The sequence below is a fragment of the Phocoena phocoena genome, chromosome 15 (assembly GCF_963924675.1).
Source record: "Phocoena phocoena chromosome 15, mPhoPho1.1, whole genome shotgun sequence".
In the NCBI taxonomy this organism is placed as follows: Eukaryota; Metazoa; Chordata; class Mammalia; order Artiodactyla; family Phocoenidae; genus Phocoena; species Phocoena phocoena.
The window spans coordinates 15,989,634-16,001,715 of record NC_089233.1 but is presented as its reverse complement, the minus strand read 5'-3'; the positions used below and the strand labels follow the sequence as shown (position 1 = coordinate 16,001,715).

At 50.8% G+C, this 12,082-nt stretch overlaps 2 protein-coding genes across 2 annotated transcripts; one reads left to right on the top strand and one right to left on the bottom strand.

The window, feature by feature from the left end:
• The first annotated feature begins 1,168 nt into the window (after positions 1-1,168).
• Positions 1,169-3,428, top strand: MYL11 (myosin light chain 11). The gene is made up of 7 exons (XM_065891814.1): positions 1,169-1,263; positions 1,890-1,985; positions 2,238-2,313; positions 2,514-2,618; positions 2,726-2,804; positions 3,091-3,139; positions 3,231-3,428. Exons 1-7 carry the CDS (start codon positions 1,261-1,263, stop codon positions 3,333-3,335), a joined length of 513 nt encoding a protein of 170 aa, XP_065747886.1. The 5' UTR covers positions 1,169-1,260; the 3' UTR covers positions 3,336-3,428.
• Positions 3,429-3,761: 333 nt separating this feature from the next.
• Positions 3,762-7,335, bottom strand: SEPTIN1 (septin 1). Its single transcript, XM_065893262.1, has 11 exons — positions 7,267-7,335; positions 7,005-7,095; positions 6,826-6,912; positions 6,453-6,576; positions 6,009-6,143; positions 5,792-5,909; positions 5,037-5,138; positions 4,817-4,916; positions 4,469-4,634; positions 4,147-4,237; positions 3,762-4,038 (listed from the first exon to the last, which is right to left on the bottom strand). The coding sequence occupies exons 1-11, from the start codon at positions 7,267-7,269 to the stop codon at positions 3,952-3,954; spliced, it is 1,104 nt and encodes a 367-aa protein (XP_065749334.1). The 5' UTR covers positions 7,270-7,335; the 3' UTR covers positions 3,762-3,951.
• Between the last annotated feature and the right edge of the window lie 4,747 nt (positions 7,336-12,082).

The following is a 12,082-nucleotide window of genomic DNA, read 5'->3' as shown; positions in this document are numbered from 1 at the left end:
TGTCTGATGTCCAGCCCCTTGTATCCTCTGCTCGAGCCCCATCCCAATTCTGGCGAACTGAACACTTCTGATCTTTCACTTCGCCAGGCCTTTGCCCATCTGTGCCCACCACTTAGCATGGCTGTTCCTCCACTTTCACCTGACTCACTTCTACCAGCCTTTATAACGTCATTCCCATACTCCTAGATAGGGCTGCTGTGCCCTCTACTTCTGTACTCCTGACCAGCTGGTTTGTCATTTTCTGCATTTACCCTGTCTCCACAGCTAGACTGTAAGTTCTACCAAGGCAGGGCCTGAATATTAATTATAATGATTATGGGAATTCCCTGGTAGTCCAGTGGTTAGGACTCCAGGTTTTCACTGCCAAGGGCCCGGATTTGATCCTTGGTCGGGGAACTAAGATCCCACAAGCCATATGGTCCAGCCAAAAAATAAAAATAATGATTATACTTCACTAACTGTTTCCAAATAGTGTTCACATCCAGAAGTTCTGTGGGATGGGAATTATGTCCCCATTTTATAGAGGGGGAAACCAAGGCCCAGGGAGTTGGAGCGCAAAGCCCAAGGTCACAGAGCAGGCTCTCTGCTCCAGGCTGTCTAGTCTCTTCATACCTAGTGATTCCATGCCCCACACCTTTCCTCAAAAAATCCCCCCTCTTCTTGAAGGGGATGTAGAAGACTTCCTGATCCTTCAGCTTCCCCAGGCAGCTCTCTCCCACCTGTAACCTCTGTCACTACCCCCACATATACATACCCTTGACTGTGAACTCCACAGTGGGGGGGACTGTGTTTGTCAAAGTGCACCTGCAAAGCATGGACCAGTGCCTGGCACACTGTAGGTACTCAATAAATTTGCTGGGTTTAAATTTGGGCCCACCCCACACAGGGGTACAGGAGCCTGGTGCATCTCTTTCCTAGTCCTGTGTCTCAGCCTGGGCCTTCTCTGAACTCTGGCACATTCCAGCCTCCTTTGGGGAAAAAGAACATCCCTTCCTGCCCAGGTCCTAGTGATACCTGCATCCCAAGACTCACTCCCTCCTCCCTCCCTCCCTGGACTCCAGCTGTTGCCAGCCCAAGAAAGGAGAGGCCCTGAGCTGGGCTATTTTGGTATCTGGGGTGGGCACCCACAGGGCTAAGGTTACCCTGGTATGTTAATGACTCCCTGGGGCAGGACTATATAACTCCAGAGGGACCGCCCCAGGCTGACTCTCTGCTCCTTTCCAGCCAGAGCCACTGCCTGGCCCCCAGGAGACCTAAGATATGGTGAGTGAGAATCCCCCAGCCCCTGCCCAGATCCCTCAGACCTCAGGGCAGCCTCATCCTTTGAAAGAAAGTAGCTGGTTCCCAGTCTGGCAAGAGGAAAAAAGATGAATCTTCCCTTTCTTGATATCACTAATGGGGAATGTACAGAATGATGCCCTAGAGGATCCAACCAAGGATAATCTGCCTAGACACTCCACTCGCAGGAGCCCAGTCCCTCTCAAAGCATGCTCCATGCCATCCTGCACTCCATCTTCCTAAAACCCCCGGGACCAGCCAGACAAGTGTTCCCACTCCCATTTTATAAATGAGAAAGTAGAGGTTCAGGTGAGTGAGTGATCAGGGTCACGCAGCAAGTCTGGGACTCAGAGGAGGCAGGGTCAGGGCACTGAGAAGGGGAGGTACACTCCACTTGTTGGGTAGGACGGAAGGATGGGGACTTGAGGGCTACCCAGAGGAATTCAGGGGTACAACTGCAGCAGGTCTCCTCAGCATAAGGAAGGGGAAGCCTAGAGCCAGAAAAGTTGCTTTAGAAGAATGGACTCAAAGAAGTCTGAATCTATTCCAGCGCCTCTAGAGAGGAGTAGGGGTTGGTCCATGAACCCCTCTGCCCAACCCTCATCCCTCAGGCACCCAAGAAGGCCAGGAGAAAGGCAGTGGCAGAGGGCGGAAGCTCCAATGTCTTCTCCATGTTCGATCAGACCCAGATCCAGGAGTTCAAGGAGGTAAGGGCGGGGAGAAGGGCGACTGAAGGCTGACCAAAGACTCGCCTTGCTACCCCTCCCCCCACCCCTCCCTGGAATGTGCACCTGTTGGCGGGAGGGGAAGGGTTTAGAATTCCTTGTACTCCTCCCTGCTTGGAGTGGAAGTGGACGGCTGGCTGGGGGCCAGAATCTCAGAATCTGATCTGCCTAGAGTAAGGATGCTGAAGCCTGGCCATGGGGGACCTAACCTCTCCCTACCCTGGCCCTCCACAGGCCTTCACAGTAATTGACCAGAATCGTGATGGCATTATCGACAAGGAGGACCTGCGGGACACCTTCGCAGCCATGGGTGAGCCTACTCCACCTGTAAAGATTCAAGGCTGCAGAGTCCTGGGAATTCAGCAGCCTTAGGTTCCAGCCCTGCCAGGTCCACCCTGGGCCTCAGTCTACCCAGATAAAAAATGGATGGGATGATGTGAATTTATGGGAAGCATTATTCCCTGGCTCCTAGACCCCACTCCACTCCATGCTTCCCCCACCCTGTTCCAGGGCGTCTCAATGTGAAGAATGAGGAGCTAGATGACATGATGAAGGAAGCCAGTGGGCCCATCAACTTCACTGTCTTCCTGACCATGTTTGGGGAGAAGCTCAAAGGTGAATGAAGTGTCCTGGGTCCAAACCCCCAGATGCCTCTCCCCAGACCTTTCAGGGACTGACCCTTTAGCAACCCTTCAGCTTCATGTGCCCTCTGACCCCCCCAGGTGCCGACCCTGAGGATGTGATCACTGGAGCCTTCAAGGTCCTGGACCCTGAGGGGAAGGGCACCATCAAGAAACAGTTGTAAGTGACACCCTCCAGCTGCTCCCACACAGAAAGCCTCCTTAAATTCCTACCAAGAGTTAGGCACTGCCAGAGATAAGGGAAAAATTAGGACTGTGGCGATGAGATTAAATTTTCACAGCACACAGGGGGAAGGGCAAAAGGGGGGAGGCCAGAGTGTTTGGGAGACCAAAGAGGAATCCGGAGTAACCCTGGTTTTCAAGGCAAGACTGGGAATGGCAACGGGGATGAGGTGGGAGGGAGTGGAAAGGAATCACGAAGCCCAACCTCTGTCACCTCTCTCCAGCCTGGAGGAGCTGCTTACCACGCAGTGTGACCGCTTCACCCGCGAAGAGGTGAGTGGGGAAAGGGCCTAGGAGAAGCGGAGGGCTGGGGGAAGGGGAACGTAAGGAACCGGTTGGAGATACCCCTGCGTTTTTTCCCCAGATCACGAATATGTGGGCGGCCTTTCCCCCCGACGTGGGCGGCAACGTAGACTACAAGAACATATGCTACGTCATCACGCATGGCGACGCCAAGGACCAGGAGTAGCGGACCCTCTTAGGCCTCTGCTGGGCAACGCCTTCCTGCCAGTGCGACCACCCCACCTTGACTCCTAATAAATTAAACTGGTCTCGTTTCTTATCCGCGACGGCTTCAGTGCGTTTTTGTGAGCAGGGCTCAGGTGGGAGGCTGCGCTGGAACACCGGCTGGCACGAAACGAGTGCCCAGCAAATGAATGAATAAATAGTGGCCCAGAGGCCTGGGTGGAACGGTTCCACCCGCTACGCCCGCCGCTTATTCCCGGGAAAGAGAAGACTTGCGTGGCCTCGGGGAAATTCAGTTTTTATTGAAGTCGCAGTTTGGGTGAGGTGGGGCGGGGTGGGAGAGTTAGGGGCTGGGAGAGTTAGGGGATGGGAGGGAAGCTCTGGCTCGCTAGGTGGGCCGAGGCGGGTTGGGGCGGAGCCAAGGCGGGGTCGGGGCGGAGCCAAAGGCGGGGCTACACACTCGAGGATTGGGAGAACCTGCTAGCCCGCTAACCCCTTGCAAGGGCGGGCCTTACAGGCTGGGGCTCCGGGATTAAGCGCCGGGCAGCCTAGGGCTCGAGGATTGGACAAGAGACGAACTGAAGGCGGAGGCGAGGTAACGTAGGGTCAGGGCGGGGGTCTCAGAGAGCGTCCGACTGCTCGCCCTGAGCCTGGTTCTGCTGCATCTGGGCCTGCATCTTCTCCAGCATCTCTTGCATGCGGCGCAGCTGTGCGGGGCAAGATTGCAGGCAGTGGGACTGGGCGGGCAAGGCCAGAAAGGGACTTCGAAGAGGATTTGGGGCCTTGATCTGGGGGAAAGAGAGGTGCTTGCTCACCTCTTCGTCTTTCTCGCGGATCAACTTCTCCGTGTCGGCCAGAGGCAGCATGGGCAGCGGGATCTCTGTGGCGCTCTGGCGGGAGAGCTTGCTAGGGGGTGGAGGAAAGGGGCAGGAATCAAAGTCGAGAACCGTGGTTGTGAGTCACTGCCGCGAGGCAGGGCCTGGGGTTTGGTGGGACCATGTCCTTCAGGTTAGGGTCATAAGCAAAGTGGGTAGGGAAAGAAAGGCTCCGGGAGAGAGGTCTAGAAGGTGAAGGCCGGGGTCATGGATGGTGAGCGCGGAGCCTTGGAAGCACCTAGGAGTCAGCTCTGGCTCTCACCTACGGCTGGCTCGATCACGCGCCCCAGGCCGGGCCAGGCTCTGTAGGCAGCGCGCCCGGTAGCCCTCGTAGAGCAGATCATGCGTCACCTCCTTCAGGTCCTGCAGGTGTGTCTGCACTAGCATCCGTCGCAGGTTCAGGAAATCGCAGTGATGTGGGTTCTCCACTGGGGGGCGGACCGGCAAGAGTCGGGGTGCTTGGGTCGGGTCTGCTGCCCAAGGACCCCTCTTTTGACTTTTAGGACCCCCGGGACCAGAACTCTCCCCAACTTCACTTGTTGGGTGTGGTTGACTCGGAGGCGTCCTGGGCTCCCTGCTGGCCTCAGAATGCGTTCCTGGCCTTACTCACCCTCCACGGTGCCCCAGGAGTAGCAGCGTCCCCTCACCGGTCGGGTCCCGCCGTCCCTCACTACTTCGCAGGAACCGACGACAGCAAAAGGGATGCTTTCCTAGAGGGCAGGAGTCAGCGATCACCGTTGGCCCCCTTTGGGCAGAAACCTCTTTCTCAGCTCCCACCTCCACATCCACCCTCCCTGGCTTCTCTGCCCCTTCCTCCTTTGCCTCTGCACCTTCATCTCCGCATCCTGCCTCTTGAAGTCTTCATCCTCATCAGAGTCACAATCGGGGAACTGGTAGATATTGATCTCCTCCTCCTGCAACTGTTCCCGGATCTTGGAGGAGACAGATGCAGAGACGGTGAGAAACACAGAGACTGTGAACCACAGACATTGCATGACCAGAGACAGTGAGATATAGATGCAGACACGGGGTGGAAGAGACAGAGAGGAAGACATGAAAGACAGAGATGGTGAAAGATGGACATACGGGATGACTGAAAACAAAATCTCAAACAACGAGAGACAGAGATGTAGATGGTGAAAAACTGAGAGAGTTACCCTAATGGGAAGACTGATGCATGGGAAGTTTTGAAGCTGAGCAGGCACTGAAAGATCAGGAGAGAGAGGCATAAGTGGAAACAGTGGGAAAGGGCTCTGAAGACACAGGGGGGTGGGAAGGTGGGGGGGTGGGGCAGTCAGCATCCTGGGGCCAGAAGGATAATATTGGTCATTATGTCTACACCACTGGCCTCAGACAGGCCTTAGCCAAGCATCCAGCCCAGGGATTCTATTCTGAACCTCCAGAGACATGGCTTCCTTAGGCAGCTTATGACCCACCTTCCTCAGAAACTTTCTTCCACAGTCTAGCCTGACACATCACGCTCCAAAAGGGCTACCCCAAGATCAAAGAAGTCAAGGCTGAGTTCGATTTTGATCATGACTTTTGGCTTCATGTGAGGCCAAATGTCAGAGGCCACCGCACACACCTTCTGCTTGAGGGCCTGTGTTTCCTTAGGCATCAGGGCATCTGCTTTGCCAATGACTGGGATGATGTTGACCTTCTCATGCACCGCCCGGAGGAAGGCCACATCTAGGGGCCGGAGCCTGCACCCAGGGATTGGTCAGGGCTCAGTTTCAGGGCACAGAGACACTCCCCCTCCAGCCCTCCCCAAATGTCCCAACTCCCCAGGGTGCCCCTCGGACCCCCGGCCAAAGGGTGAGATGAAGTAGAGGCAGCAGTGGACACGGGAATCCTGGATGTTCTTCCTGTTCAGGCCACTCTCATCCCGAAGATACTGCTCAAATTGCTCCTCAATGAAGCGCACCACGGGCAGCCAGCTGGGGTGTGGGGAGAGAGCGGCAAGTCAGAGAACAGGGACTACAGCACAGGGAAGGGGACAGGCTAGCCAGGACTGTGGGTGTGGGAAGTAGTTTCTTTGGCTCCAACCAAAGACATAAGAGGAAACTGGCAGGTGAGAGGTCGGGAAGCACAGGGCACTTTGGGCCACAAGGCCACCAGAAACAGGCCCCACCTTTGGCGGGGGGCGGGGGGTAGGGCAGGGCAGACCAGCCTATAATCTGACCCCTCAGTCTCCACAGAGTAGCCACATTGGGAACCTGAGCCCCAGGTCCTCCCCCATTCCTCACCAGTCTGAACAGTCCACTGAGTCCCCAAAGCCAGGTGTGTCCACCAGGGTCAGCTTCACCTTAATACCCCCCTCCTCGATCTCCACGCCCCGGCGCTCGATGGTGAGTGTTTGTGTCAAGCGAGCTATGAGGATGGGGAGAGGTCAGGGAGCTGGGTAGGAGCCTGAGGCAGGACTAATTTCCTTTCTCAGACTCACAGTTGCCTCCACCCATTTTTCAGGGGAGGAGAGTGAGTCTCGGAGAAAAGCAGTGAGCTGCCTGAGTCCCCCAGAATGTCATGGGAAACCCAGATGGAAAGGAAGAGAGTGCAGTCTAGGGACATGCGAGGAGGGGGTCAGAGTGCCTGGAGAGCACGGTGAGGAGGGGGTCTTACCCCTGGCCTCTGGGACTTGCTGATCCTCATAGAGGTTGGTGAGAAATAGGCTGTTGATGAGGGTAGATTTTCCCAGGCCTGACTCCCCTGCGGACAAGACAGGCCCAACTGGTCAGGTGAGGGGACAGCCAAGGTCTCTTGAGGACCCCTTGCCAGGCCCCTCTCCAAAACCCCCAGACCTGCCACCATGAGTGTGAAGTCAAACCCCTTCTTGACGGACTTGCGATGCAGCTGGTTGGGGAGGGCGGCGAAACCCACGTACTCCTTGTCCTGTTGGCAGGGGGTGGACAATATGAGGCTGCTGGGGGCAGCAGGCAGGGCCCCCAGGATAACCTGATCTCAGAGGCTAGGAGAAGTCAGCCTATTGTGGGTTGACCTGGCTAACCTGGGGGTAGGGGACTGGGGGCAGAGATGCCTGGATTCCTGGGCATAAAGACTCACCATGGCCCCGATAGCTGTCGCTGCACCTGCTGTCTCTCCCCACTTCCTCTGGTGGGGCAGGAAGTTGAGGGCGGCAAACAAGGGGGTGGGCAATGTAGGAAGCTGAGATGCTCAAACTGGCCCAGACAGGTGGGAAAAGCCGAGACCAAGAACAGCTGTGGTCCTCAATTCCTGGACACCTTTGCCCATAACCCCAATAGGAAGCTTCAGCCCCTCTGTTCTCTGTACACCTTTATTCCAAGCCCCACTGTAACCCCGTCACCCTGGCGGGAGGTAGGGTATAAGCAGAGAGGAAGGAAGTGGGTTGGTCTCTCTAGCAAGTGAGATGAAGGCTTTGACAGAGGTGGTTAAAAAAAAATGTTCCAAGGGTCTGAGTGGACCAAAAGCCGTAACAAAGATTGAGGGTGGGAGGGGCAATCAATTTTCCTCGCCAGCTCTTGCACTGGATTCTTAAAAGGACTTCAGGTCTTTGGACACCTCTTCTAGAGAGACTGTCCTTCAGAATCCTGGCCAAGGCACTCCCCTGCTTGAAACCCTTCATGGGCTTCCCAGTGGTCTCAGAATCAATTCTGAGTCCTGACTTGGCAGCCAAAGCCTCCCCCATCTGACCTCATCACCCCATCTTTCACTCACCCTTAGTGAGTGCCCATATCCTAGGCTCTGTGTATATTGAACTTTACCTTCTTCTGCACCAGGTGAACTGCTCTTTATCCTTCTAGGGTTTGATTCAAAGGACTCTTCTTCCTCCTCTATGAAACCTTCCCCACCCACCCCAGGCAGAGTCATTTTCCATCCTCTGGACTCCCCAGCACCTTTCACAGGCCCCTCCATTGCCCACCTTTGCTTATCTGGATGTCTCTTCTACTCCCCACTGAGTTTTCTGAGGACAGGGACCATGTTTTCTAATTTCTATATCCCTGGTGTCTTGCACAGGGCCTGGCACAAAGAAGGTGCCAATAGGGCTTCCCTGGTGGCTCAGTGGTTAAGAGTCCGCCTGCCGATGCAGGGTACATGGATTCGTGCCCCGGTCCGGGAAGATCTCACATGCCGCGGAGCGACTGGGCCCATGAGCCATGGCCGCTGAGCCTGCGCATACAGAGCCTGTGCTCTGCAATGGGAGAGACCACAACAGTGAGAGGCCCGCGTACCGCAAAAAAAAAAGAAAGAAAGAAAAAATAAAGAAGGTGCCAATAAATAATATACTAGATAAATGAATGCACGAAAGAGTGAGTGATTGAAGTTAGTCCAGGACAAAGGCTGGCAGGCTGCAGAACTTGTAAAAGGAGCTTGGCTTTGGAGTCAGAAAGAACTTCCCAAACCTCAGCTCTCCCACTTACTGTGTGACCTTGGGCAAGTGATTTGCCCTCTCTGAACTCCATTTTTTTCATAGTAAGATGAAATACACACATTTATATTTTGTTATCAGGACTCAGAGTGGTTTCGGATGACATGGGCTTTGGAGTTAATCAGTTATGTATACAATATACTATATATATATATATATATACACACACACACCCACACACACACACACACACACACACACATACCCTAGCTTTAGCATTTATGAACTGAGTGACCTCTCTGAAACTTTAAAGTGAGTCCCCTTAGTATGGCCTATAAGGCCTTGCTCAATCTGGATCCTGCCTATTGCTCCAACCCCATTTTCTTTCTCTATTCTTCATGGTTCTATTTATTATTTCCCATTTAGCCCCTGTTATAGACTGAATTGTGTCCCCCTACCCCCCACTTCATGTGTTGGAGCCCTAACCCCCAATGTGACTATATTTGGAGGTAAGACCTTTAAGGAGGAAATAAGGTTAAGTGAGGTCAGAAGGGTGGGGCCCTGATTTTATAGGTCTGGTGTCCTTATAAGAAGGGACACCAGCAATCTCTCTCTGCACATGCACAAAGGAAAGGCCATGTGAGGACACAGTGAGAAGGTGGCTGTCTGCAACCGAAGAAAAGAGGCCACACCAGAAACCAACCCTGCTGGCATTTTGATCTTGGACTTCCAGTCTCCAGAACTATGAGAAAATAAACATCTGTTGATTAAGACTCCTAGTCTGTGGTGCTCTGTTATACCACCTCATAGCTCACTCGTTTCCTCTCCTCAGCCTAAGGCAACCACTCTAATGTGCTTAATGTGTAATTTTTTAGTTTGTACACATTTTGAAAAATGTGCAGTGCATAGTACATGTTTACACAAATAGCTATATATGTATATACTAATATATACTAATATGTATTTCTGTTTGTAAATTTTTTTCAATCAGCGCTATCTTTTAAGATCCATCCATGCTACCACCTTTTCCTTACTTCAACCTCATTTCTTGTACTGCTCCTTTCATGTAACCTTGGAAAAATCACCTCTCTGGGCCTTACTTTCCTCATCTACCATATGGGATTGGACGCTCCCACCACACTGAATTCACAGAAGTTGTTCAAGTTTCATGATTATAAAGACATAGAATAATTAAGAGCTGTGTGACCTTGGGCATCTTTAACCTTTCAGTGACTTCGTTTCTGTATCTGTTAAATAATGCTATTAATAATTTCACTTCATAGGGGCATGACGAGGATTATATACCTAACACATATAAAGTTCTTAGCAGTGCCTGGCATAAAAGATGAGCTCACACATAATGCTAGTTATTGCTATTACATGAGCTGAGGGGTGAAACAGTGCCGCTAGCTCCAATCTAGCGACCGCTCTTCTGCATTAGTTGCTGAGAATCCAGAGAGAGTGAATCAGCCAGGGTTGCCGCCCTCTGGGGAGACAGAGACAGCCACAAGCAAGAGTGACACATGGCACTGGTGCTAAAAATGTAGTGTAATAATGAGATAAACAGAGTACTTTGAGAAGCCAAGGGAAGGGATAATTATACCCTTCCCCCTGCACCACAACCCTTCCCCCTGCATTTCTCACCAGGCTGAGCAGCCCTACCATCCTAGTTAAAACTCTGAACTCCTCCCTCCTTTGCTCTCCACAACTATATCCAATTGGTTTCCAAGTCCTTTCTATCCATGAGAAAAATTGGCCCCTCCTCTCTACACCCTTCACCGTCTTGCCCCTGCCCTGGGTTCAGACTCTAATCAGCTCTTCCCTGAATTATTCAAATAATATTTAAGAAAATAACATGTACATACCTGTCAGAATGGCTATCATTCAAAAAGACCACAAATAACAAATGTTGGCAAGATGTGGAGAAAAGGGAACACTTGTACACTGTTGGTGGGAATATAAATTGGTGTAGCCAATGTGGAAAACAGTATGGAGGTTCTGCAAACAACTAAAAATAGAACTACCATATGATCCAGCAATAGCACTCCTGCGTATATATCCGAAGAAAACGAAAACACTAATTCAAAAAGATACGTGCACCCCAATGTTCATAGCAGCAGTGTTTACAATAGCCAAGATATGGAAGCAACCTAAGTGTCCATCAACAGATGAATGGATAAAGAAGATATGGTATTATATATACATATATAAAAAATATATATATATACATACACAAACACACACACACACGTAATGAAATACTACCTACTCAGCCATAAAAATGAATGAAATTTTGCCATTTGCAACAATATGGATGAACTTGGAGGGTATTATGTTTAGTGAAATAAGTCAGACAAAGACAAACACTATATATTATCGCTTATATATGGAATATAAAAAACAAAAAAAACCTATCGAATACAACAAAACAGACTCACACATCTAGAGAATAAACTAGTGGGGAGAGGGAAAGGAGAAGGGCAAGATAGGGCTGAGAGATTAAGAGGTACAAACTAAAATAAGCTACAAGGATATATTGTACAACACAGGAAATACAGCCAATTTATAATAACTATAAATGCAGTATAATCTTTAAAAATTGTGAATCACTGGGACTTCCCTGGTGGTCCAGTGATAAAGAATCCGCCTTCCAATGCAGGGGACGTGGGTTTGATCCCTGGTCGGGGAGCTAAGATCCCACATGCCTCGGGGGAACTAAGCCCGCGCGCCACAACTATTGAGCCCTCGTGCCTCAAGGAGAGAGCCTGCGTGCCGCAAACTACAGAGCCCACGCGCTCTGGAGCCTGCGCGCCATAACTAGAGAGAGAAAACCCGCACACAACAACTAGAGAGAAGCCTAAGGGCCACAAAGAGGAGACAGCACGCCGCATCGAAAGATCCCACATGTCTCAACGAAGATCCCGTGTGCCGCAACTAAGACCCGATGCAGCCAAAAAGATAAGGAAAATAAATAAAATAAATAAATATTTACAAAAAAAATTGTGAATCACTAGGTTGTACACCTGAAACTTACATAATATTGTAAATCAACTATACCTCAATAAAAAAAAGAAAAAAGAGAAAAATGGCATTTATATTCATTTATTTACTGTATAACCAATACATATTCTCATGGAAAAATTAGCAAATGCAAATGGTTAGAAAAATTTACATCTAATATCATTCCATGATATATCCTCATTTTGATTTTCATCCTTCTAGATTTTCTCATATGCCTGTACATATAAATAAATATATATTCACAAAACTAGGATCATAACTTTGGAAACCTGTTTTCGTCACCTCATATGTTATGTCTATGATCATAAATACACATCTACATTATCATTTTTCTAGATGCTTAGTATTCAGGCTGATTCCCATTCTTCCCTGTGATAAACAACACTGAGCTGGGATGACTGTGTTTGTGGTGCTATCATTGGGCACTTGTCCAACCATTTCCTTGGGCCTCATTTCTATAAGGGGAATTACTGAGTCAAAGGAAGTCACATATTTAAGGCATTTGTGCAT

Bases quoted from the DNA above. Each gene is read 5' to 3' on its own strand.
- MYL11 (XM_065891814.1), top strand. The intron at 1,986-2,237 runs GTAAGGGCGGGG...GGCCCTCCACAG, and splicing joins AGATCCAGGAGTTCAAGGAG to GCCTTCACAGTAATTGACCA. The intron at 2,314-2,513 runs GTGAGCCTACTC...ACCCTGTTCCAG, and splicing joins GGACACCTTCGCAGCCATGG to GGCGTCTCAATGTGAAGAAT.
- SEPTIN1 (XM_065893262.1), bottom strand. The intron at 6,144-6,452 runs GTGAGGAATGGG...CCCACACCCCAG, and splicing joins TCAGTGGACTGTTCAGACTG to CTGGCTGCCCGTGGTGCGCT. The intron at 5,910-6,008 runs GTCCGAGGGGCA...CCCTGGGTGCAG, and splicing joins ATCTCACCCTTTGGCCGGGG to GCTCCGGCCCCTAGATGTGG.